Source organism: Chionomys nivalis, chromosome 23 (assembly GCF_950005125.1).
Source record: "Chionomys nivalis chromosome 23, mChiNiv1.1, whole genome shotgun sequence".
Lineage (NCBI taxonomy): Eukaryota > Metazoa > Chordata > Mammalia > Rodentia > Cricetidae > Chionomys > Chionomys nivalis.
Window position 1 is genome coordinate 941725 of NC_080108.1, and position 25800 is coordinate 967524.

Below are 25800 nucleotides of genomic sequence, written 5' to 3' on the forward strand. Positions count from 1 at the left end.
AGAACACTATTTTCTAAAAAGATTTTGTTGATATTTTTGTCTGGTGGCAGCACCTCAAAGTGAGGAGCTCTAGCCCACATCCCTAAGGCCAAAGAGTCTGCCGCAGCCAGTACAGGTCTTTGGTGGCAAGGAGACAGCCACAAGAAGACAGCCATAGCCATGGTGCCCTGCAAATCGGAAGAAGTCTTTGTGAGGTGAACCAGCCTGACTCTATCTTAAGATTAGAAGCCCTCCTATTACAAGGTCAAAATAAGTTCATTCCTGTTTACTGTAAAACTTGGATTTGGCCCAGTGGTGTTGGTGCACGCCTTTAATCCCAGAACCCCGGAGGCAGAGGCAGGCACATTTCTGTGAGTTCGTGGCCAGCCTGGTCTACAAAACTAGTTTCAGGACAGCTAGGGCTACACAGAGAAACCCTGTTTTGAAAAACCAAAAAACTAAAACAAAAATCCACCTGGGTTTGGTCACATCTTGACCCATTTCCTGGACTTTGACATGTTCCACACCCTAACAAGATGAGATGTTCTGCCAAGTTCCTAGGTAACCAAAATGCCTCTGCAAATAACTCCAACCCTTGAAAAACCCCTGTCTTGCAATTTTTGAGCTATATGAATTCCACTTTCTCTTGTGTCCAATGCTGTTCTCTCAAACCCCACTTTAGGGAGACAGCCCTGTCCGACAGAAAATAAAACTTGCTTAATGCAGCTCCAGGAATTCAGGTGGTGGCCTTTACTTTCGTTTGGTGGGATTAGCATAGGGTGAACTGGAGTCTCCTCCATGACTGAGCCATGAACACTGCAGTACAAGTTACAGCAGCAGGGTTTGTGTCTGGGCAAGGAGTGATTGCCGGTGTGAACATCGGAGTTATAGATTTATATTATCCAGTACTCCTTTCCAAAGCCCTGCTGGTTTATAACATTGATAGGCCCTGTTGGTAGCCCATCCTGCTGGAAGTTCAAAAACTTCTGAGGTTCACTACCAGAAATGCTACCGTGAAGCCCATCTTGAGAGTCAGGGTTAGACTTTGTAATAAACATCATAGGCTGTTAATGGTTTTTGGTTTGGTTTGGTTTTTTGAGACAGGGTTTCTCTGTGTAGCCCTGGCTGTCCTGGAACTCTGTTTGTAGATGGGGCTGGTCTCAAACTCACAGCGACTCACCTGCCTCTGCCTCCTGAGTACTGGGATTAAAGGCGTGCACCACCACCACCTGGCCCTGGCTAGGATTTTAATGTCTTAAAAAGATCTGTGTGTGTGTCGCTCTGTAACCCAGGCTGATCTCCAACACGTAATCCTCCTGCTTCAGTGTCCCAAGTGCTGAGATTACAGATGTGAAAATTTGCCTGGCTGGAAAAAAAAATCATTTACAAAAGAATATGAGCACACAAGCTACTGCTCTGACTTTCGTTATATAATTGGACTTTTTGTTATATTAATTTGAGTAGACTTTATGTAGTTGAGGTACTGGTAAGTTAATAATAATATAGTGTAGTCTAGGCATGGTGGTATACTCCTAAGCCAAACACTTGGGAATCATTCAAGGTCATTCTCAACTACAGCTGAAATCCAGTCAGAGAGAGAGAGAGAGAGAGAGAGAGAGAGAGAGAGAGAGAGAGAGAGAGAGAGAGAGAGAGAGAGAATAGAACAGACCCAAGAACAAATAATATTAGAATCTATTATTATCATTTAGAACAGAGAAAATGGATTTTATGAGTAGAGATGAGGGTGGCTACGTGAATTCGTTTTAAATGTTATTTATTGGTATTTTTGTGTGCGCCGGAGGTGGGGTGGGAATGCATGGAAAGGTCCTAGGATAACTCTGTGAAGTCAGCTCTCTCTTGACCTCTGGGTGATGGGGGATCGAAATCAAACGCCTTTACCTACTGAGACACCTGGCTGGTTTCCTAAATGAATTTCAATGAAAGTTTTCATTAGTGTGGCCTTGAAGGTGTAAGTGTGTGTTTATACCTGTGGCTTGCATCTCTTACCTCACAGTTGCTCTGTTCAAAGTTTGTGTCTATTTTTGAGTCGGGGGCTCACGTACCAGCCCAAGCTAGCGTCGAACTCTCTCCGAGTCGACAATGACCTTGAATTTCTGATCCGATCCTCCAGCCTCCACCTCTGTAGTGACAGAATCACAGGTGTGCTTCGCGCTAGAGCACATTGGATTTTTTTTTTTCCAGACTAGAAATAGATTTGCACTTCCTGTTCCGCCTACACTACGGGTTGCTAGGTTACCCTTCTTTTCCCTTTTCGCCTTTACGAACGCGAGACTTCATTTCCAATGAGCACTGGCGAGAGTCGCCGTCGCGCGGCGTCGCGTCGCCCGCGCCCTTTATACCCACTTCCGCCCGCGAGCCACTTCCTTTCCTCTCGGGGGCGCGCGGCGGCAAGATGGCGGTGCAGATTTCTAAGAAGAGGAAGGTGAGCATCGGGACCCGCCGCGGGGCCTCGCGGCGCCTGCTGCGGCTGCCACAGTGAGACCCGCATCCCCGCGACGGATCCTGGGGGGCGGCTGCTGCCGTCTGGCGTCTCTGCGGGCCGCGGATGGACGTGGATGGGGTGTCGGGCCGGCTCCGGGCTAGCGCAGTGTGGCTGGGGAGGGTCTGGGCCGAGGGGAGCACCGGGCCCCTGCGTGGAGCGTTTTTTGGTCTCCGGGATTAGTTTGAGGGCGTGAGCTCATGCAGTGTGTATGGTAAGTGAAGTTTAGCAGTACCTTCTCCGTCGTCTTGAAAGCTGCTGGCTATTGGCGCCGCGCTCCCTCCAGGGACCTGCAGACAAAGCTCCCCAGATTTTGTCATTCCATGGGGAAGAAGTGTGAAGATCATCGGGTTTAGGAATAAATGACTTATCGTTTTGCTCATGCACGCAGACCGTAAAGCTGTTGTCCACCATGCTTTGTCGAGTTAGGATCTGCCCTCTTTATCCTGTGCTACGCACCCTGTCCTTGCTGTGCTCAGTGAGCTGCAGAGGGGCCGCTCGAGAATAGGGTTTTACGTTTGTTCTGCGTTTGTCCGTCGTGTCCTAAAACCCTTCGATGAAGAGGTGATGACGAGTCTGAAGAGGAGGTGTTGTCTTTTGTCCAGGAGGCCTCACTGTGCCGCGTTCTGTGGCCCAGCTGAAAGCACCGGTCAAAGAAACTTCCTCAAGATGACCTAGAGGCATTTGTCTGAGAAGGGTTGTCTGCCTTCCTGCAGGGCCACTGGGGGTAGCGCTGGCTCTAAGGGAAACCTCCACCCTGTCTTAACTCTGAACGTAATTTCTTTGGTTTAGTTTGTGGCCGATGGCATTTTCAAAGCCGAACTGAATGAGTTTCTCACTCGGGAACTGGCTGAAGATGGCTACTCCGGGGTTGAAGTCCGAGTCACACCAACCAGAACAGAAATCATTATTTTAGCCACCAGGTAAAAATGTAGTTGACTTCTGCTGTCACCTGTAAGCATTGTTTGTACTAAGATGGGTGTGTAAACGTGGGGCGGGCAACCAGTGAACCTGGCTTTGGTGAGTGTGGTTGCTTTTTTTTTAAACCTCATTTGAGAAGACTTTACCTTAATCCTTTGCATTTAACGTGTATTCTTGCAGAGTGATAGATTGCTCATGAGGCATTGAGTGAATCATAACTTTTCCTCTCTGCAGAACACAGAATGTTCTTGGTGAGAAGGGTCGCCGGATCAGAGAGCTGACCGCAGTGGTCCAGAAGAGGTTCGGCTTCCCTGAGGGCAGCGTGGAGGTGAGGTCCCCTGCTTATATCCAGGGCTATTGTAGACTGGATTTAGATGTTGGTTCTAAATGGAGAATGGTACTTCTGGAAGCCTTTGGCGTGGCCGATGAATATTCTACATGGATTGATACTTCAAGTAGTGTGATTGCCGTGCATGGCAGGGGGCATGCCTTTTATCCTGGCGCCCAGAAGGCAGGATGGTAGCAAGGGCAGAGCCAGTCAGCACTGCCTTAGTAGAATCCTTTCTAAAACTACAAATGATATTCTTAAATTTATGGGCATATTCTGGTGGCCGAAGTGCATTTCACTCCATTTGTGTATGAAAATGATACATAGGTGGATAGGCTATCCCATCACTCTCCCTAGTGTGGTTCTGGGGAACCCGAGAAGGGCAATGAGGCATTTAAGGAATATTACTATGGCTTTAATGAAAACTGCTAAGTAATAAATATGTCCCTTTCTTCTTTCAAAGCTTTATGCAGAGAAGGTGGCCACAAGAGGTCTGTGTGCCATTGCTCAGGCTGAGTCTCTACGTTACAAACTCCTCGGAGGACTTGCTGTGCGAAGGTGAGCGTCTAGGACTTGGTGGTCGTGCCCTGCTGTGCATCAGTGTGTGCCTGACACTTTGGTAGCAGATAACTCTTCAGTGACAGGATCATCTAGTCTCTACTGGTGTGACAATAAGGAGCCCCTGCCCCCTGAACAATTAAGCTTACAAGACCTAGTTGCCTATAATCCCAACACTTGAGAGACCAGGAGGAGGGTTGCTTAGTTACAGGCCAGCCTGGGTTTATATTATAGCATGAGCCCTTAAAGAATGGTCAGTACTATAATGGGAATATTTGGGTACCCTGAGAACGTAACAAAAGAAAATCATATGGGAGGGGGTATCTGTTGGTTCTTTGGGGTTTAGAAAGCACCCTTGATCAGTGGGTGGTGAAGCATCCTGTCGCTGCTCCTGTGTGGTGTCCATAGTTAGTAGATACAGCTTTAGTGCTTCTGGGACGTCGCACGTTTCAAAACAAGTTAGAAGTCAGTGCGGATCTAATGCATTTGTGAGGATTATAAAGATAGCAGTTCTGTAAGTTGTGTGGCACTAAGTGATGTGGGACCCTGCCTGAGCTGGTTTGACTTTGTTTTAAAAAAAATCTGTTCTGCCGGGCGGTGGTGGCGCACGCCTTTAATCCCAGCACTTGGGAGGCAGAGGCAGGCGGATCTCTGTGAGTTCGAGACCAGCCTGGTCTACAGAGCTAGTTCCAGAACAGGCTCCAAAACCACAGAGAAACCCTGTCTCGGAAAACCAAAAAAAAAAAAAAAATCTGTTCTGCCCTGCCTTTGTTATGAGAAGGCCAAGTTTATGTTTTGAGACACAGGGTCTCAACTGTGACTCTAGCTGGCCTTTAATTCTGAGATGGCCCAACAAAATTAAAGGCCTTCACCACCTTACCTGGTGGGACAGGGTTCTTTTTTGAGGTGGTTTGTCTGCATGGGCTTGACTGTCTGGAATTCAGACTGGCTTCAACTCAGATCCGCCTTCCTCTACCTCCCTAGTGCTGGAATTAAAGGGGTGAGCCACCACACCCAGTCTTTTTGCTTTTTAATGTTAGTGTTTGATAGGCATAAAAGTTTTCTGGTTCTCTGAGAATCAAGGTGACTAATGTTAGAGGCTCTTCCTGTGCCTCTCAGGGTGGTCCCTGGAACCACTTAGCAAGCCTTTTTCCCCCAAAAATAACCTGTTTCTGCCAGATGTGGTGGATCTCTGCAAATTCCAAATAGCCAGGACTATGTAGTGAGACCCAGTCTCCAAAAAATATCTCCTAACAGCAGAGATGGTTCACATAAAGGTGCTTATCGCCAAGACAAAGGCAAGCCTGACAACCTGAGTTCAGTTCCCCTGAATCCATGTAATGGAAACATGACTCCATAATAATTAAAGATGGTGAAGAAATACCTCCGCTTGAGCTTGGCCAGCCCAGATAATGGCCTGGAGAAGGACCTGAGCATAACGGTATAAAGAGTTCGTTCTTCAGAGCTGATTCTAACACAAGCCAGGGCAGAAAAGCATCTGGGCAGCAGGTTGTTGTTTTGGCTGAAGTCTGGTGGTTTCCCCAAGCTACCATTTGAGAGTTACGAAAGTGATATCCAAATCTTTTAAACTTGGTGGGGGGACAGGCAGGTTGTGTCTTTGGTGGTAATCAGTGGGTTTCTCCCAAAGGGCCTGCTATGGTGTGCTTCGGTTCATCATGGAGAGTGGGGCCAAGGGCTGCGAGGTCGTGGTGTCCGGGAAGCTCCGAGGACAGAGGGCCAAGTCCATGAAGTTCGTGGATGGTTTGATGATCCACAGTGGAGACCCCGTCAACTACTACGTCGACACCGCCGTGCGCCATGTGCTCCTCAGACAGGGTGAGCAGCTGTGCTGGGGAGGAGCCAGGGCCTAGGCTCTGTAGCTGAGCTGAGTAGTGCTGGGTGGCTCGGAGTGCCTAGGGTAGGCTAGCAGACGGTTGTTTCCACGGGCTTGTGCTGGGAGGGGAGCTGTTGGTTATGAGCTGTGAAGACTTGCATTGCCCTGTCTCAGGCGTCCGTGTGCCCTTCGGTGATGACAGGATGACGAGTCAGAAAGGTCACGTCCTGCCTTGGGCCTCATCAGTGCCATGTTCTGTGGTGCTGTGCATGGTTCCTCTGGCAAAAGTGTCCTGCACACTGATTGATTTAGAGGCATTTGTCTGAGAAGGGCCGCGTGGCAGTAGGTACCACTGTCTCCTTGCTTTCCTGTTGTGTGGTAGCAGCTGGTAAAAGTCCCAGCTCAATTTTAGCCCTGGTGTCTTTTAGGTGTGCTGGGCATCAAAGTGAAGATCATGCTGCCCTGGGATCCAAGTGGTAAGATCGGCCCCAAGAAGCCTCTGCCGGATCACGTGAGCATTGTGGAGCCAAAGGACGAGATCTTGCCCACCACCCCCATCTCAGAGCAGAAGGGCGGGAAGCCAGAGCCGCCTGCCATGCCCCAGCCAGTGCCTACAGCCTAACAGGTATGTCTGCGGGACCTTCCTGGGCCACACAGACCTGTTTTGGGTTTTGTTTTTACTGTTACTTCTGATGTTTCAGTGTGTGTAATTACTTACACACTGTCAGAACTTGGGGAGGATACGAGTTGGAATGTGGTGGACACCCACAAACCTTCACTGCCTTTGCTAAAGAATTTCCACAGGACAGGCTCCAAAACCACAGAGAAACCCTGTCTCGAAAAAACCAAAAAAAAAAAAAAAAGAATTTCCAGATACTCTTGTTACTCAATCCACCCTTTAGCAGTTGTGTGCTGGGGTATGTGTAAGTCAAACCCTCATGGGAGCGCACACTTCCTAATAAATGAAGGCACTCAGATGAGTTTTTTCTTACATTGTTTTGTTTGGTTTCAGGGTCTTGGCAACTGCATCTGGAGGCTGGATGTTGTCCTGTACAGACATTTAATAAAATCTTGCACAAAAACATAAGGCCTGACTGGATTGTGTCCAGTGTTCAGCTGTGTTGGCCTGAGAAGTGTTGCTTATCCTGTTGCTTTAAGCTGGGGTCTGTGACGGCTGGTGGACCCTGTGTTACACAGTTCAGGGTTAGAACAGTTAGGCTTTGGTGCTCATGATGGAACCCAGGTCCTTATACACAGTAAGCGTGTGGCCCCAGCCTGGAGGGCTACAAGTGTGACACCTTCCCCTGGCATGTAAGAAATCTTGGGTGGGCCAACAAGATAGCTTGGTGGGTAATTGCTTTCTATGAAGGCCTGTGACACTTACCCCTAAGTAGAAAGTAGATTGGCCTCTCTTTTACCATGCAGTGGTGTCTTAATCTCAGCTTTCCTGAAATAAAAAATTTCTCATGCCTTTGAACTCAGAAGTTTGAAATATAAAGCTGTCTTTAGAATGAATCCACATTTCTGAGTCTTGTACTTAGCCATTATGTTTTGGAAAATATGGTAAATGCAGAAATTATTGGCAGCATATTTATCATAATATCTTGAAAGCATTTACTATTGATAATGTTTTTTTGTTAGGAATTAAAGTTAGCTTGGAAATTCTATACTCTGGTGAGAGAAGACTTGGGATGAAGGTGTCAAGGGCCTGGGGCGCAGCCTGACTAGTCCAAGAGGCCAGCACCTATTAACTAACTTAATTCCATACGTGTTGGGTGCAGATGTGCATTATTGGTACCTGCACACCAGCAGAGGGCACCAGATCTCACAGATGGAACTCACTGGAAGCTCCCAGTTTCTGGCAGCTGAAGCCTCTCGGGCACTTGTTCAAGGTGGTGCTGTTGAGCAGAAGCATGACCCTGTGGGTTTTGGTTTCGAGGCAGGGTCATATTCCTGACTGGTCTGCAACTCAGACCACCTGCTTCTACTTGATGGTTTCCCTGTGTCCCTGGCTGTCCTGGAACCCTCTCTAGACTGGACAGGCCTTAACTCAGGTCAGCCTGCCTTTGCCTCCTGGCCTGCTTGATAGTTTCCAGTACTGTTTTTTCCTTAGGGCTATTAGATTTTGATGCTAAAAACGTGTTTTGTTTCGTTTTTATCAAAGCTGTAGTATGTATAAAGTGAGATTGTAACCCGTTGGGTCCTCTAACAACATTTAATAATCTTTGTAATGGGCAAATTCTATTGCTAGCTGGTTGGCAGCAAACCTAGCCTTTGCTGTGTAAGGGAGTATAATTTATTCCTCTGAGGTTCACCTCAAAGTCTTCAGCCCTGGATAGCTCTGAAACATGTCTTTTGCCCACCCTACCCCTAACCTACAAGAGAAAGATACACTGGGAACAGTGAACAACCCATCCTCTCACTGTTTTCCTCAGGTATCTGAGACATAGTTGAAGCTTGCCTGGGACTCACTATAGTCCAGAACTAATAACATGTCCACAAGTGCAATAAATAACTCCCTCAAATGCTCGCTAGTTGAATTGTGAAAAGTACTGATTCCAGGTTTCAAGTCTGATATTCTCTATCCACTTACATATACTGCTGAATTTCTTTGTTCCACAATTGAAACATTTGCAATCACAGGTCTGTAAACATCAATTACAATGACCTGATACGTGGCTTTAAAAATTGGGCACTTTCCTGGCATGGTTGAGGTCCTGGGTTCAATCTCTAGTAAAAACATTACCCTCCAGTCACCATTTGCAGAGAACAACTGGGCGTCAGATGTCTCCACTGTGTGGGTCTCTGGGTTTGAGCTCAGTTGTGCTAGTGTGACTCAGTGTCACTAGCGTCCCTCCAGACTGAAGCGCTGCTGTATGTCCCAGCATTCATCTGATCTGAGTGAGGTTTCCTGTCATGATTGTGAATTTCACCTATTTCTAGTGGAAGGGTGTTGTAGCGGTTTTGCTCTTGTCTTGCCTGTGTCCCAGCAGAGGGTGTGTGCACAGAAGAGCAGTCACACTGTAGTAATTGGATAAAATTTAGAAAGAGGGTCCTTGGGGAATCTGGGAAGCTTGGGGTCCGTCACTGCTTGGCCCTCAGGAAGTGTCCAGCCAGGGGAGACACACATATCCTTTAGAAGAGTTGGCCCTGGATGGGCGCCTATTGTTCCTGGGTATACATGTAGTAGGTATCCTTGCTTTGTCCTGAGTGTCCCATTGGGGTGCTGGTCTGCGCTCCTCCCCCTGCTGCCATTATCAGCTGTGTCCAGATGGCCAGTTTCCTAATCTGTGGTACTGGAGCTCAGCTGGGACCAGAGCCTTTGTGCCTGGCTGTGCTGGCCCTGGGGCTTTGAGGATGGGAGATGGGAAACAGGCTCCTTTATAAAGGCAATCTGAGTGCAGATGAGGGCCTGCAGATGGGGCCAGCCAGTACCTGGGTCTGTAGCCTCCCTGGAAACAGTCTCAGATCTCTGGTGTGTTTTCTCCTTTCTCCATCCAACAGTTTGTCTCTGCTCTGGAGCCCTGGGCCACACCAAGTATACAGTGGCCTCAGAGTTGTGTCTCACCAGGTCCACCCTGGCCTGTCGCTGTGGTACCTTTCATCCTGAAACAAAAATGCTGGGCCTGGAGAGATGGCTCAGTGGATAAAGGCTCTTGCTGCAGTTAAGCCTGCTGGTTGGAGTTCGGTCCCTGGACCCCACATGTTAGAAGAGAACCAACTTCCACAGTTTGGTCATCTGACCTCCAGACGGGTGCCATGACACAGTAAAATAAAAAGAATACATGTCCACATTAATAAAAGGAAATGAGGTAATGGCTGTGCTAACAGCTGGATGAGGACATTCCTCCGAAACTGCTACACTGGGACCTCATCCTCTGTCATAGCACTGAATGAGGACGGGTGCAATGACTCAGCTGGCAAAGTGCTTGCCATGCTGCCCCATGACCTGAGTTGGGATCCCCAGAACTCAGGTAAAGATAAAAGAAGAGAACAGACTCCACAGAGCTGTCCTCTGGCCTCTGCATGTACTTCGTGCACATGTATACATACAACATGAACTCACTATAGTAAATGGATAAAATTGAGAAAGAAGTAGGGTTCATTGGGTAGATGAGTAAGTCATCTGGATTAGCGTCATTTGGAGAGGTGGAGGGGAACTTAAAAAGTAGAGCCTCACCAGACAGAATCTGCTGGCACCTTCGTCCTTGTGCCAATTGCACTCTCCAGTGTCCAGAACAGTAGTCTAAGTAAATATGGCTGTCTGGGTGGCCCACAGTGGCAGAGGAGTCCTGGCAAGCTGCAAAAGCAGGAAGGAACTGATAGGGATACCTCCTCCGGACAAAGCAGGCACGAGCTGGAACACACCCAACTTCTGAAAAACGTTTTATTTTTACAAGGAAAGGGGCAATAAGTTAAAGGACTATTCACATGAAGTTCCAGGAAGAGCCAACTGCCGTGCCCTAATTTCCTCCTGGCTTAGGCTGTCCCAGTCACCTGCTCAGGCTCTGGACAATGGTTACGCAGCCGTGCGAGCTGGTGCAGCGTTGCAGTGATGGTTGGGCTTCCACCTGCCCACTGCTAGGATCAAAGGTGAAGATGCTATTTGTGCTCTCCCCATGTTCGTCCCGCCCACCAAGAATGTGGACCTTCCCGTCACACACCGTCACGCCACAGCTCTCCTGAGTGGACAGACAGACAGACAGACAGACAGTTAACTGGGATGTGGCCAGGGACTCTCTTGGTTCTAGCTAGCTATGCCACATAGCAGAGCCTTGCCCTATGGACTGACTAGGCAATCTGGATGGAGACTAAATAATTGGGTGAACCCAACCCTTACTAAATAAATGGCCCAGAGAAGTCACCTGCTCTGTGTCTTAGGTCTCATCTGCACAGTTCAAAGAGCAACCACCTTCATCACTGACATCGTATGTGGGATATCCTTCACTTGATCTAAAAACCATGGCTAGAAGATTGTATGCATGCAAACAGTAACACCATCCTGCAGTCTTATTCAGAGCCGGGAACCTAGGCCTTGGAATCACCCAGGGCCAGAACTGACCGAGACCATCAATTATACATCTCCATAGTTTCTCTGGAGTCTTGGGGCAGCGGGGGGCGGGGGAGGGGGACGGGCTATGGACACCCAAGATTTGCACCACTGGTCCCTTGCCTACTCCCTGCTAGTTGGTACCTTTGTGGTAGACCAGAATCATAGCCCTGGGCCAACCTCTCATGAGAGGTGATTTGTCACCAGGAGGACACGCAAGGGGACTGTGGGATGCTATCTAGCGCCGAGTCATTGTAAGCTCCAGAGACTCGGAGTGGGTCTGCACTCCTGGATCTGCCAGTGCAGGAGCCCTCACTTACCACAGGGCCTGGCAGCTCGGCTGCCTCTCCCCAGACGTCGGTGCCAGGGTCGTAGGTGAAAATCTTACTCATGAGGCCGCCCACCACGTAAATGGTGTCCTCCAGGGAGACGGCATCCAGACACCGCTGCAGGAAGGGTGCCGGTGATCGCAGACTCCACTGGTCCTCCTTGGGGTCAAAGCATTGCACCTGCGGGAGGGACAGCTGTGGTGAACGAGCCTCACCTGCAGAACTGCCCTCCACCGGCATCCTCTTACCTCTGTCTCTAGGAATACCTGGCAGATTACCCTAATTTGTATCCCACTATGATTGGCTTATGATGTGCTGGGAATCAAACCTAGAGCTTGCTGCATCCTATAACCCCAGCTTATAATAGATGCTTTTTTTTAATGGAGGAAAAGCATTTTAACCAATAGTACCTCTGTCGTCTAATTTTTATAAGATTACTTTTATTTATGTGTGTCTCTCTATGTTTGGCTGCGGAGGTCAGAAGAATGTGTCAGATCTGTAGTTAAAGTGAAAGGCAGTTGTGAGCACCTGACATGGGTGCTGGGAACTTAACACTGGTCCTTTGCATGAGTGGCAAGTACTCCTAACCTTTGAACCATCCCTCCAGCCCCAATCTTTCAAAAAAATAATTTTTACTTTTTTTTTGAGGGGGGGCTAAAGATAGGGTTTCGCTGTGTAGCCCTTGCTGTCCTGGAACTCACTCTGTAAACACAGGCTGTCCTCAAACCTCAGAAATCCGCCTGCCTTGCCTCCCTAGTGCTGCACCACCACTGCCTGGTTCAATCTTTCAATTTTTAAAATCTATGAAACCCGTATGGATGGTACCAATCAGAAGAGTTCAGGTGTCTCAGTGAGTACCCTCTGAGTTTCTCTCTTCCTCGCTTCCCTCTCTCTTGGATTTTTTGAGACAGGGTTTTTATCTGTAGCTTTGGAGCCTGTCCTGGAACTCACTCTGAGAACCAGGCTGGCCTTGAACTCACAGAGATCCACCTATCTCTGCCTCCTGAGTGCTGGAATTTAAGGCATGCACCACCTCTGCCTGATTTTTTCAAGACAGGGTTTCTCTGTAGTCCTGGCTGTCGCTCTGTAGACCAGGCTGACCTGGAACTCAGGGGCCTGTCTTTGCCTCCTGAGTGCTGTGATTGAAGGCATCTCATTTCCTTGATCGAAATCTGGGGAATGATTACCGGAGTGCTGACTGGATTCAGAAAATTAGATTGTCTCACACCAGTCCCAGATCTATCCTGCACACAGTAGGCCACTCCGTTTCCCTGAAGCCTCTAATCCTAACCCCAAGGCCTGAGCACACCTTGTCAGTGTTGACACCGTCCTGCCCAGCGCCCCCAATCACGTAGAGCTGACCAGCGCAGGGCGCCACTGCTGCAGAGCTCACGGCCTCCGGCAGGGGCGCCGTGGCCTCCCAGGTGTTGGAGAATGGGTCGTAGCGCTCAACGCTGCGCAGGCGCCGCAGGCCATCGAAACCACCCACTGCAAAGAGCTGAGGGCGAAGACAAAAGCCAGAGACTTGGGATTCAGAGCTACAGGCGACTCCAACACCCCACCGCTCCAATCTGCAAGCCCGCCAGGGGCATCTCAGCGCAGACTCTGCCTGGCCATGTTCCTCTCTGCCTAGTTCAGGAACCCCCATCCCTGTTCAGTGCCGGAGACAGGAAACAAGTGTCTGTATGAGGAGTACTCCAGCTGCGGATGACGCTTAGTAATAACTCGAGTGGTTACTAAGGGTAACCACCCACGCACCCGATTTCTGTGTGTTTCTGGATGCAGAATAAAGTTTACAAAGATAACTGGCTGTATTTTGCTTGTAAGCGGCAGAGTCAAGACTCAGTACCTGGTCTGTTTGGTCTCACGACCCAAACCGTTTGCCACTGAACTGTATTCTTATAGTGATGGCTACTTATCAGGGAGTGGCGGTGATGTTGAGACAGGGTCTTGCTATGGAGCCTGGGCTGGCCTCAAACTCATGACCCTCTTGCCTCAGCCTCCCACGCGCTGAGATTACAGGTGTGAGTCACCAAGCCCAGCTGCTGTGATGACTGTTACCACTATTATATGATCTTGAGCAAGTCCTTTCTAATGTTCTGAAGCCTCAGAGCCCTCCTTCCCTACATCCTGGATCTCAGGGCAGCAGCAGCCAGAGCGTTCCTACCTGTCCCTGCAGGGCCACCATCTTGTGCCTCCACCTGCCCTTGTGCATGGAGGCAACCTTGATCCAGGTGTGCAGATGGGAGCTAAACATCCAGACATCTCTGCTGTTGATGTGACCTCCTATGGGGAAAGAAACAGTTGTCTTCCCCTAGATCTCTTACTAACTCCCAGTGTCCCCAAAGAGCCAAAAACACCCCTAAATCCAAGGGAAGGCGTAAGAGCATAGGAAGGCTTTCTCACTGGGCTGGGATAAGATTAGGTCTATCACCCAGACGGTGTGCTCTGAATGGAAGGACAGGATATCAGAGAGATCCAGGGAGTGGAGGGTGCCTATAACCAGCTGCCCTGTGGTGCGATACCAGTCGAGCTCCGGGAACCAAACGGGGAGGGGTATCCTCAAGACAATCTTTAAGAATGTGTGATGGGGGGGCTGGAGAGATGGCTCAGTGGTTAAGAGCACTGCCTGCTCATCTAAAGGTTCTGAGTTCAATTCCCAGCAACCACATGATGGCTTACAACCATCTGTAATAAGATCTGGTGCCCTCTTCTGGCCTGCAGGCATGCATGTGGACAGAATACTGTAATACAATAAATAAATCTTTTTTTTTTTTTTTAAAAAAAAAAAAAGAATGTGTGATGGGCCGGGGGCTGGCCTTTAATCCCAGCACTCGGGAGGCAAAGCTACAGAGAAACCCTGCCTCGAAAAACCAAAAAAAAAAAAAAAAAAAAAAAAAAAAAAAAAAAAAAAAAAGAATATGTGATGGGGCAGGGGGAAAGCAAGGACATCTTCCTTCCTTTCCATCCTCATCTCTCTGAGGTGCTGGGATTATTATACAGTTTCCACACAGGAAGTGAGGATGAGGTTTAGGGACCAGGAATGACCAGGTGGCCTTCTTGTCAGAGCAAAGTCACAGTTTAAGGCCTTCCTGTCCCAAGCCTAGCATCAACACTTCCCACAGGCTTTGCTAATGGTTTTAGCCACTAGCTGTAGGGGATTATGGGAAAGCCTGCCCCCGTCTTCCGACTGGGGAGGAGTAAACAAGGCGTGTATATGGGAAGTGGGGGGACCAGGAGGCTCCTACTTCAGCTGTGTCCTCACCAGAAACGTAAATGTCATTTCGAAGTGCACAGGAGGCAAATTCAGAGCGTGTGTACCCAGGCAGGCTGGGCAGCGGGGTCCAGCGCTGACTCTCTGGGTGGTAAGCGTCAGCGAAAGGCAGCTTCAGAAGCCCCTTTCTGTCGCACCCGCCAATGACCACGATCATTTCGGCTAGGTCCATGAATCTGGGGTGAGGAGAAACCCGATACCTGTACACGCACGCTGCAGTCCTTTCCCAAGCCACCTCCACCTCCCGCAAACGGTGCTGGGGATTACTGAATCAGAACTCTAGTACGCGGTGCCTCTAAACTATATCCCTAGCCCTTGGGTTTGCTTTTCTTCTGGGCGTCCAGCGCCAAGCCCCGTTTCTTTCTGGCTGCCGCTGCCCTTCTGTCTGCCCTGGCAGCTGCCCCTGGAACCCATCACTTACAGCCTTATCTCTGGTTATGGATAAGAAGGGAGTTACTAACCCTTACCTTAGTCTACTAGCCTCTAAATTACAGAAAAAAAGACTTTCCCCAAAGCCTTTCCCCTTCCTTCGTTTAATCCTTCAGATGGCTGTTAGGATTATTGCCCCTTTTACAGAGGAGGAGAGTGAGGGGCTCGTGGATTACGGGCTAAATCGTGCTCAATTTGGTCTGATAAGAATCCTCCATCCCTAACAGCTAAGGTACTGCATTCTTCCCCCTAGCCTCTTCCTAATGCGGAATTGCCATGAGCAAGATGAGTCAGACCTCCTGCAAAGCTCTCCGCCACTGATCCTTTGGGTTTATGGCCTCACCGCGTTTTCCATACCCTCCGGCTAAGTGCTTTCCTAACCCTTTTTGTGTCCCTGCCTTGTGCTCAAAGTTAGAGACAGCATCACCACTGTCTTCTGTCCCTCAGGTATGGTGGACTATGCCACCTATATCTCCGGGCCTGGCATTGCACTGGTGGAGTGGACGTTTCTTGTGCCTTTGTGTGCTTGTCTTACTAGCCAGTGGGTCCCTAGAGAGCAGATCCCAACAGGACCCGTTTCTCAGAATGGCGGATGGCGCGGTAATTGGAATGCATCCTGCCCTCACAAGCTCTCCAAGGCAGACTGCCAGGTACCAGGAAACGGTAACATTTCAAGAGGGGCAGTGAAGGAGCCAGAGCTGGGGAAGGCACGAGGCCTCGCTGGGGTGCGAGGCTAGCAAGCGGGAAGCCATACCTCCGCGGCCGGGCCCGCAGCGCGCCCGCCTCCCGGCCCAGGATGAAGCAGGCGCGGGCCTCGAGCAGCAGCGGGCGGCAGTCGCCGCAAGCCTGCAGCAGCTCGTCAGCCTCCACCTTCTCCAGAAAGTAGGCAGGCGCCAGCAGCGGCAGGCGCACGTGCTCCAGCAGGCGACGCAGGTGCCCGCGGCGAGCCGGCGCGTCGTGGCGCACCCAGCGCATGGCCGCCTCGAACACGGCCTCCTCGCGCGCCACGCGCAGCGCGGGGTCGGCCAGCAGCGCCGCCACCTCGTCGGGCGCCAGTTCCAGAAAATCGGCGTGGCGCGTCACCTCCACGAAGGCTTGGCGCAGCACGCGGCCGCAGCGCTCGGCCAAAGAGGCGAGCGAGAAGGCGGCGGCCACGCGGCGCAGCGCCAGGCTGTTGGCGGCCCGCAGACGACCCTCGAGGAAGCGAGCGCACGCCTCGCGCAGTCCCGCCACGCCCAGCCGCTCAGCCAGCGCCAGCACCGAAGTCGCCTCCTCCTCGGCGCGCAGCCGCAGCCCCGCGCCGTACACGTAGTCGAGCACGACGGCCAGCGCCGCCGCCGCCCCAGGCGCCTCGGACCCTACCGGGACCACGGCCGCTGCACGCTCGGGACGGCCGGCCGAGAAGAGGCTGCGGAAGTGGGCGCTGGCCGCACTGAGCGCGGCGCGGTGGCATGGGAAGTCGCGGCCGCCGGCGCGCAGCACCACGTCGGTGAGGGTGCCGCTCCGCCGGTACTCGTTGAGTGTCTGCAAGATGCGCTGCGCGTGGCACGGTGCCGTGCAAGGGGCCTCCATGCCCAGCTCCGACTCCTCGCGCCCCGGGGTCTCCCGCATCCTGTGGGGAGAAAACACACACCGCATTGGGGATGGGCCTGCTGGGGATATCCCGCACATTTAGGCCTTCCTTCGCTGGGTCACTCACCACGCACTTCTGGTCATGCAGCTACTGTCCCCACCCTCACCCCCCCCCTAGTCCATCTAGACTTCTGATGGCGTTTAGCCAACCCCTGCCTTCTGTGTCCAGTCCTCCCCTCCAGAATCTGAACAGTTTTCTGTTCAGACTTGGCTAAGGTTTTTCCTGCCAGGCTCTGCGGGAAACAGATGGCAGACTCAAATAGGATAATTTGAGGAGACTCAAAAAAGGGAGGGGGAGGATGGAACGATTTTTACAAGTCTGGATTATGCGGTGTTTAGTGATTCCACCTGGGATCGAGTAGTATCACGTAACTACCAATAACAACAGGAAAACCACTCTCAACTTCTGACGGGGGATCTCAGGGAGGTTCCTGGAACTTGGACAAAATGTCTATAGGAAGGGTCTGGTTACACGAGCTGTAGTCTCTGGTAAAGGGATTCAAGCTACCCTAGACACTGTGTGTGTGTGTGTGTGTGTGTGTATCCTTCACTTACATAAGGTCAAGTGTGTGTATTAATTAAACTAGAGGTTTTTTTTTGTGCCAACAGTCGTAACCCTTACCTTTCTGACTCAGAAAGAACAGTAAAAACATTTAAGAAAGGGATTCCCTAGATGAGTACATTAGTTGAGCAAAAGCAGCGGGAATGAGAGATGTTTCCAGTGGAAAGATCCAGGCCCCAGACACATCGGGTTCTCATCTTCGTTAGTCTGGTGTTATCTGGCCTGGGCAAGCCACCAGTGCCATCTCTTCGGAAACATCCTAAGGCCTAGCCAGAGAATGGTAGCTGTCGGGCGGGATGTATGAATGTGCTGGGGTTGTAGTAAGCCTCGATCAGCACTTCCTCATGCAGAAGGAGGAGAGCATGGGGTGTGTGTGAGTTGCCTTCAAGGTTCTGGGAAAAGCCTGTCCACACCCACACCCTCTTAAAAGTTTGCTGTGGGGAAACGGTCACATACAAGGAGCCTGCCCTTCAGAGGTTAGCTGGGGGGGGGGGGTCGGAGAAGGGGTGTTTATGAAAACATGCCACAGATTGCACTATTCACCCTGGTTAGGACTTGGTCCTTAAGAACTGGCAGCTAACGCTTGACATGGCCTGAAGATAGGCGGTGCTCTCCTTCCCGCGGGAACTTACTCCCAGGCTCAGCTCAGCCGGTGCGTGTGTCCATTCTCCCATCTACTGCTGCAGGGCAGATCAGCCTGACTTTCACAGCGTATGCGGGATCTTGCTGAGTAGTGGTCCCACCGCCTCAGCGTCACGCGAAATAAGCTCCTAATGGACAAGGACTGTAGCCCGCTAGAGGCGACCAATCCAAGCCCACCGTGCACCAGGCTGCTAATTCTAGCCGCTCCGCAGGACTTGCCAGGGTGGGGGGCGTGTCCTCAAGGAACAAGCCGGGATCCAGTGAGACGGTCATCCGTCGGAGTACAGCAGAGCTGTCCTTAGCTAGCTTAGGACGCAGCAACCCTCTAGGCGGAGACTCGAGAAGGCAGGTCTCAGGAGAACAGTCCCGTCCTCCCCCCCCCCTCCGCTATTGTGATGGTCCTTAAGTTCACCTCCTAAGAACTTTGCCAATACTTATTGCCATCTACTGCCCTAGGCTCAGGGAACTACGGGCACACGGTTATGGGAGACTCCGTTTCCAATATGAAGTCCCACTGTCCGGGGGCCCAAGGACACTTGGGAAGGTAGGGATTCCCACGTGGGGCTCCATCAGCATTCTCCCATCTCAGAATCAGAATCTAAGCAAGCTCATGGGCGGACTGAGATACAGTCGGTGGAAACCGGCTCGGCACTCCACTCTCCTGCTAACCCCGCCCCGCACGCTTTGGATGGACACTTCCCACAGCAAGATAGCCTTTTAGTCAGGCTTCCGAAACCCTGTCCCAGGTACCTGGTACTTACCTGGCCACGCCCTCTTCCGCTACTGCTGTTCTTGCAGATTCTAGCAGCTCCAGCCCGTGCCTGCCGCTTGCTGCCTCGCCTGCTTGCCTGCTAGCAGCCTGAGCTCCTGATTTTACTCTGACTTCGGCTAGACTCCCACTTGGGCTCAGCTGCGGGAGGACAAAGGGACTGGACGCCGGGGGGGGAGGGGAGGAGAGGGAGCCGGTAGGAATGGGCTTTTGTTCCGCTCTTGAACCAGTCTTGGGAGGGAGCTGTATGGATGAGCATGAAGTTGATTGTGTGTGTGATGCTGGGCAGTGGTGTTTCGAGGACTGGGGGTGACGGGCGTATGGTATACATATGGGGTGTCTGCTTCAGGTAGATGTGGTTGTCAGCATGTAGGTGTTCTAGAACCCATATGTGTGTACGTGCACGGAACACAGTGACTGTGAAGTCCTGGGGTGCTTGGGCTATGTGGACATGTGACTACATGGCTTTGGATGCCACCAGGAATGTGGCTGTCACAGCTATGGATCCAGGTTTCCCTCCTGCCTCTTTGTGACCTGCCTCTTTGTGACCATTACATGTATGATCCCTGCTCAGCACAGCTGTCATTGTAAGCTTTTGCATAACCCATGTGTCTGTGACTGTTCATTTGCATGTCAGAGGCTTGTGTGTAAGATTATTATCATATGTGTGGACCTATGCTCATGCGTATGTGGCAAGGATCTCTCTCTGCTCTGTGTGTTGCATGTGGTCCTGTGACCGTGGTGTGTGACTGGAGGCATGTGGGGCCAGTGAGATGGCTCAATGGGTAACAGCACCGCATGGTGGAAGGAGAGAACCTACTCACACATATGCAATAGCACACAGGGGCCCACACAGTACACACATTCACATATACAAAATAAAAACATAATCTAAGCCAGGTGGTGGTGGCACATGCCTTTAATCCCAGCACTTGGGAGGCAGACGCAGGTGGATCTCTGTGAGTTCGAAGCCAGCCTGGTCTATAAGAGCTAGTTCCAGGACAGGCTCCAAAGCTACAGAGAAACACTGTCTCAAAAAACCGTGTGTGTGTGTGTGTGTGTGTGTGTGTGTAATTTTGCCACTGTTATGACCCATAATGTAAATATCTGTGTTTTTTGATGGTCTTAGGCAACCCCTGTGAAAGAGTCATTTGACCATCAAAGGGGTTGGGACCTACAGATTGAGAACCACTGACTTCGTGCAAGATGGAGCAGGGGTCCAATCTCCCTTATCCCTTCAGGATGCATTCAAGGCCATGCAGATTCAGTGGGAGCCTCAAGAACTACAGACCTTCCCTGTTTCTACCCTGACCTTCCCCCACAGAGGGCAGAAGGCAGAGCCCCAGAAACTGTGAGGTGGGAGGGGACAGGGACACCAGTGTTCCCAGTACTGTGTTGACTCCCAGCTCAGGTACCCTTTCTCATGCTAAGCAGGGGGCGTGAGCCTGCTTCAGCCAGACCCACAGTCAAACCCACCAAAGCAAGACATCTGCACTTAGGGCTTGTTCTGTAGGTCCAGGAGCTCAGACGCCTCCATGTCACCTTGAAGAACTTGCTAACCCCGTTTTACAGCCTGTCTCAGATCCAGGACCTCCTGCTGTGACATTCCTAGCTGATTACAAAAGGTGTAGAAGGCTGACATGAGGGCCTGTTATCCCAGGCTGGACGTGAATTCCTGCTTTCCCAGGCTGGACGTGAGGTCATGCCCTCGCAGACTGGACGTGAGGGCCCGTCCTCCCAGGCTGGACATGAGGGCCTGTCCTTCCAGGCTGGACGTGAGGTTCTGCTCTCCCAGGCTGGACGTGAGTTCCTGCTCTCCCAGGCTGGACGTGAGGTCTTGCCCTTGCAGACTGGACGTGAGGGCCTGTCCTCCCAGGCTGGACATGAGGGCATGCCCTCTCATTTTCTCACTCTCAGCAGAGTTGGAGTTTTTTTTTTTTATACATTTATTTATTTATTATGTATACAATATTCTGTCTGTGTGTATGCCTGCAGGCCAGAAGAGGGCACCAGACCCCATTACAGATGGTTGTGAGCCACCATGTGGTTGCTGGGAATTGAACTCAGAACCTTTGGAAGAGCAGGCAACGCTCTTAACCTCTGAGCCATCTCTCCAGCCCCAGAGTTGGAGTTTTTTGATTTTGTTTTTGAGCCAGGTATGGTAGCACACACTTTTAACCCCAGCACTAGGGAGTCAGAAGAAGGGAGATATCGGCTCAATGCTAGCCTGGTCTACATAGTGAATTCCAGGACAGCCAGGACTATGTAGAGAGACCCTGCCTCAAAAAATACATTATTTTATGTATATGGGTGTCTCACCTGTGTGTATGTCTGTACTATGTATGGTGGAAGCCAGTCAGACAGCTAGGAGCCACCATGTGGGTGTTGGGTATTGAAACCTGGTCCTCTGGAGGATTAGCCAATACTCTTAACTATTGAGCCATCTCTTCAGTCCACTTGAGTTTATTTTTTCAGAAAGACATCTTGGGGGCTGGAGAGATGGATCAATAAAGTTAAGAGCACTGGCTGCTCCTCCAGCAGACCCAGATCCAATACACTCTTCTGGACTCTGAGAGTACCCATATGTACATACAAATAAATATTTTTTAAAATTTAAAAAGATAGTTTTAAAGGCATGTGCTACCACACCCTACAAGACATTTTAAGCACGAGTTAAGGGCGTGGATGTTCTCAGAGTGGCTCTGGCTTTGCTTGTTCAAAGCTATGCGACCTTGGATGATCTCTTTGCTATACTGCCCCCCACGGGGGGGGGGGCATTCATTGTTTTTGTAATCTAGGGTTGCCGAAGCCCCAGCATCATGACTGACCAAGGGAAGAGTTTGGATATTCAGTCATTTTCATTTTCATCTCTGAAATGGCTCTTCCTCAAACCCAGGGGCCAGCACCCAAACCCAAATCCACACCATGTGTCCCCAAATTGCTACTGACAACTCAGAGACAGCACACATTAAGACGGCAGCTTTAATTGTCCTGGCCCATAGGTTCCCTCTCCTGTAGGCATTTCTGGCCAGACGACCATGCTTGACAGAGCTCACAGCGCTTTGCCCGGGTGGCCCATTGCCCTGCAGACACTGCTGTGGGAACCTGAGGTCATATCAGTCTGTTGACCATGTGGTCTTCAAGGCTTCTTCTGACCCAGAGGGCCTGTTGGACAATTGGGTATGAGGCAGAACAACCCCGAACCTGTGACTCTGGACATCTCTAGCTACTTCTCGGGGACTCAGAGGCCGGCGGTGGAGCGAAGCTGGTTGGGAGGAACATGTCTCCACCATAGCCACTGATTTTCCTCCTGAGATGAACTTCTTGTGCTTTGAGATGGGTGCAGAGAGTAGAGCTGCCAGGCAGGGGTGAGGCCCAGCCCACATCCTCAAAGGCAGAATGAGAAGAGTCTCTCATCTCACAGCATGGACAGATGAATAGACAGGAGTGGGCCCAGGGACGCAGCCACACCCTCCACTTCCACGGGGCACACGGCAAACCTTCCAGGTTGGGAGGCCAAGGATGGCTTCAAGATGGACCAGGAGACTAGGCCCACACTCCCGGATGAAAAGCCCCAGGCCTGCAGGGGCATCTGAGAGGCTAGAGTCCTGGCCCACCTGGGCCTCAGTGGAGAGGTCATCCCCCAAGAGAGGCTGGAACTGACAAAGGAGCTTGGGGCATTCAAGCAGGCTGCGGAACCAGCTCCCTCGCCGCAAGCGCAGTTTCTGTCTGTGCCTCTCTTCTAGATGCTACCTTAGGTACACGTCAGGCAGACAGACCTTCAGCTAATGGCCACCCCGGTCTGTGAGGGTCTTGGCACGGCTGCCACCGCTGCGAGGACCCACGGGAGTGACTGTGCTGTTGGCATAGGTGTCAAAACTGCTGTCTGAGCACACGGAGAGCTCATCAGAGACCTCCACACCATCACTGATCTCTGTTGGACCAGAGTAGACAGGTATGTGAGTAGGGAAGATGGGCTTTGAGGACAGGGAGACAGGAGGGGAGGGAGGCACGAAGAGGCAGATGTAAACACTGGATCCAGTTAGCACTGAACCCCTGGGCACTGAGCCTGCATTCAGGGTCCCCCTGGGTCCCTCCTGGGCCCTTAGTCCTCTGCCCCCGGAACATCCTGCTGCAGAAAACCACGACAACCTTAGGTGTTACCCAGTGCTAACTTTCAGGCATTTGCCTGCACACACACACACACACACACACACACACAGGCATATGCACATACAAGCATTTTCACACACAGATATTTGCACACATAGGCATCTCTCTGTTCAGTGACTTCCCTTCCCAGTGATCCCTCTTTTTCCTAACATCTGTCTCCCCATCTCTGGTATGTCGATCTAATAGACACTCCTTGATTCCCCAGGCTGGACTGGGTCCTCCTGTTTCAAGCCAGCCTGGTTCATCCAGCCCCTATCACAGTCTGCAAGGGCAGGGGCCTCTCCTTGCCCAGTAGATGGTATGTAGTCCTGTCCTACACTAGCTGCTTTTGCTTTGCTTTGAGACAGGGCCTCAGGTAACTCAGCTCACCCTTTCTTGCCTCTGATCATTCCACAGGCTCCTCCAGCCATCCTTACATCCCAGTTACGTCACCACCCCAAACCTTCCTTGCTACCCCACGGAGCTCTGGACACACTTCCTGCCTTGGCTCTTCGCACAAGAGGAACAGTGACACCCAGTTTTGCACGTCTTTACAGCTGCCTGAATCAGACTGGGAAGAGCAGCAGGAACTGGCAACAGGGGACAGAACACAACTGTCACTTATTGCTGTCACATGTGAACTAAGGAGAAATGTAGGACCTTCAAACAGCCTATCACTGAGCCCCCTGGATCTGGGGTTGCTGACGTGGAGACACACGTGTTTCCGTCCCTCAGTACGTGCGTGGGTGTGAGCCTGAAAAGAGGTTATGTCCACCTGTCCTTCTGTGTTACATGTGAACTATCTAATCCAGGGCCCGTGCAATCTGTCACCTGAGAAGATGAGCTTCTCTTTCATGATGCTGACGTCCCGGCTGGTCCGGCGTACGGCAGCGCTCAGCATGATCTGCTCTGGGTTATAACTCCGGATGCCACCCAGGCGCCACCTGCAGAGACGGCCCCGTGGGCATCAGGTCCCTCCCCAGGCTCCCTGGAGCAGACACCCTGCCCACTTCCATAGCAAGAGACCCACAGCACAAATGGGGAAACTGAGGCCCAGAGAGGGGCAGTCAACTGACGCCCAGCCAGGGCTTTCCTGCCCTTCTTTCTCCTCTCGCTTATCAGCAATCTTGGCCCAGACAGGAAGTTTTATTAGTTATATCCCGGCTTTCTTTGGGTGGGACAGTTGCGGGGTGGGGTGAGTTCAGCAGATGTGACTGATAACCCACTTTTATGAACACACCAGCCTCAGGAAACCCCAGCAGAGGCTTCCTGTAAACCCACCAAATGCAATGGGCTGAGAAAAGCCAGAAGGGGCCAAAGAGGACACTGAAGCGAGGTTTTGTTTAGGATTGGTCCTCACAGGTCCCCAGACAAGAATGTCAGAGGAACTTGGTTTGGAATTATCCAACTAGAAATAAGTACCCCCGACTCCCCAGGAGATGGAACCCTGACGGGTGGTTGGGGGCAGTGAAGAATCCATATGAAACTCACTATGGGTTTCTAGACAGGGCTAGCACAGCAGAAATGGACAGACAGGGTGGCAGGACTGGGCAGACGGAGGTTGGGGAGCAAGAGGCAGGAGGGGAAGGCACTGTGCCTTGGCTGGGCCGGCTGTCTTGCCAATCCTCATGGGCAGTGCTTGTTCCTCAGGCTCTTTGTCAGGCCCCCCAGTGCCAGCCTCAATGCTTGCTAGGTTGTCGTGTTGGATGAGTGTTTGTTGAATCAATGAATGAAAGAATGAGGCCCGCAGAGAAATGATCTTCCTCCCCCCTGCTTCACCTCCCAGGCTCCCTCTTCTCGTTCTGGCTATCCCTGACCCTCAGGAGACAATAACTCTGGTGGACCCAGCATCACACCAGGCAATGCATGCAGACTCTGCAGGTGGGAAGAAGAGGTACGAGCTAAACTTCCTTTCAAGGGTTCAGTCCCATGGCCAGGTTCCAGCTTCTCCTGCATCTCAGCCTAGAAGCTGTTCAGCAGAGCTACCTGACCCAGCACAGGTCCTAAGACACCTGACCGCCCCTAACACCTAGGTCTCATCTTAGAAACTAATGTTAGAACCCACTGGGGAGAGGATCAGGCCAGGGTCTCTACAGCCAAGCACATCCAGGACAGGAAAGTGACTTGGGGGAGGGTCTCCCTGGGGGAAAGGAGTGAGGGTGTGGGTCATAGACAGTGAAAAAGAGAAGGTGATGCAGAGAAATGGTGTGAGCCACTGGAAAGGAAGTCCAAGAGGCAGAAGCTAATGGAGCCAGACAGAAACAGAAATAGGGCTTTGCACAGGGCAGGTGGTGAAGGACCGCCTGAGTGCTGGACTTGGGGATATGAGGACCCTCTCTCTCCCCAGGGGAGACACTCGGGTGCTGAGGGAAGCTGGGTCAGCACCTACCAAGGAAACGCTGGTCCCTACCCACAAAAACTGCAGCAGGGACCAAAATGTACAGCAGGGGAAGAATAAATCCCAGCACGCAGGAGGCTGAGGCAGGAGGAACACCAGTCGGAGGACGGCTTGGGTTACATAGTGAGGCTCATCTCAAAGGGGCAAAGGAATCAGAAAGGAGAGAGCAGAGAGGAGGCGGGCGGGGGCGTGGAAAAGGGCCAGTGCTTCAGGCACAACAGCAGCTTTTCAGACAGACCTGGAAAGGGAGTGACCAGAAAGGGGGGAAGAGGAGCAGGAGGGGAACACACCAGAATTACCTGATCAAGTGATAGCTGTGAGATTGCCAGAGTGCAGCAGAGAGGGGGAGGGGAGAGAGGAGAGAGGAGGGACATGCGCCATCAGAGCAGGGTGGGACAGAGAGAGAATGTCAGTCAAGAGCCAACCCCAGCCCCTTGGTGCCT

General features: G+C 51.4%; 3 protein-coding genes and 2 non-coding genes across 8 annotated transcripts in view; 3 read left to right on the forward strand and 2 right to left on the reverse strand.

The window, feature by feature from the left end:
- Positions 1-2352: 2352 nt before the first annotated feature.
- On the forward strand, positions 2353-7214 carry Rps3 (ribosomal protein S3). The gene is made up of 7 exons (XM_057756125.1): positions 2353-2422; positions 3272-3402; positions 3635-3728; positions 4192-4286; positions 5935-6122; positions 6549-6745; positions 7133-7214. Exons 1-6 carry the CDS (start codon positions 2393-2395, stop codon positions 6740-6742), a joined length of 732 nt encoding a protein of 243 aa, XP_057612108.1. The 5' UTR covers positions 2353-2392; the 3' UTR covers positions 6743-6745; positions 7133-7214.
- On the forward strand, positions 3031-3176 carry LOC130865683 (small nucleolar RNA SNORD15). Its single transcript, XR_009056231.1, has one exon. It is a non-coding gene; the product is annotated as a small nucleolar RNA SNORD15 (small nucleolar RNA).
- On the forward strand, positions 6308-6451 carry LOC130865682 (small nucleolar RNA SNORD15). Its single transcript, XR_009056230.1, has one exon. It is a non-coding gene; the product is annotated as a small nucleolar RNA SNORD15 (small nucleolar RNA).
- Positions 7215-9887: 2673 nt separating the features above from the next.
- On the reverse strand, positions 9888-16813 carry Klhl35 (kelch like family member 35). The gene is made up of 6 exons (XM_057756529.1): positions 15957-16813; positions 14765-14949; positions 13667-13785; positions 12809-12997; positions 11491-11679; positions 9888-10802 (listed from the first exon to the last, which is right to left on the reverse strand). Exons 1-6 carry the CDS (start codon positions 16811-16813, stop codon positions 10614-10616), a joined length of 1728 nt encoding a protein of 575 aa, XP_057612512.1. The 3' UTR covers positions 9888-10613.
- A 3975-nt stretch (positions 16814-20788) lies between these two features.
- Gdpd5 (glycerophosphodiester phosphodiesterase domain containing 5) overlaps positions 20789-25800 on the reverse strand; it is an 80196-nt gene continuing 75184 nt past the window's right edge. For 3 of the 4 annotated variants that reach the window (XM_057756382.1, XM_057756380.1, XM_057756381.1), the window contains 3 exons: positions 25657-25671; positions 23791-23903; positions 20789-22741 (listed from right to left, as the gene is read on the reverse strand). In XM_057756382.1, coding sequence (XP_057612365.1) covers positions 22593-22741; positions 23791-23903; positions 25657-25671 — 277 coding nt within the window. In that variant the 3' untranslated portion in view covers positions 20789-22592. The remainder of the gene's footprint in view (positions 22742-23790; positions 23904-25656; positions 25672-25800) is intronic. The other variant, XM_057756384.1, reaches the window with a different exon arrangement.

What these genes read in the sequence shown, in the direction of transcription:
- Rps3 (XM_057756125.1), top strand. Translation starts at nt 2,393, where the DNA reads ATGGCGGTGCAGATTTCTAAGAAGAGGAAG. An exon ending in AGATTTCTAAGAAGAGGAAG is followed by an intron (nt 2,423 to 3,271) that starts GTGAGCATCGGG and finishes TCTTTGGTTTAG; the next exon opens with TTTGTGGCCGATGGCATTTT. An exon ending in GGAGGACTTGCTGTGCGAAG is followed by an intron (nt 4,287 to 5,934) that starts GTGAGCGTCTAG and finishes TTTCTCCCAAAG; the next exon opens with GGCCTGCTATGGTGTGCTTC.
- Klhl35 (XM_057756529.1), bottom strand. Translation starts at nt 16,813, where the DNA reads ATGCGGGAGACCCCGGGGCGCGAGGAGTCGGAGCTGGGCATGGAGGCC. An exon ending in ACGGTGTCAACACTGACAAG is followed by an intron (nt 11,680 to 12,808) that starts GTGTGCTCAGGC and finishes TCCCTCCCGCAG; the next exon opens with GTGCAATGCTTTGACCCCAA. An exon ending in CCGAGCTGCCAGGCCCTGTG is followed by an intron (nt 10,803 to 11,490) that starts GTAAGTGAGGGC and finishes CTGTCCACTCAG; the next exon opens with GAGAGCTGTGGCGTGACGGT.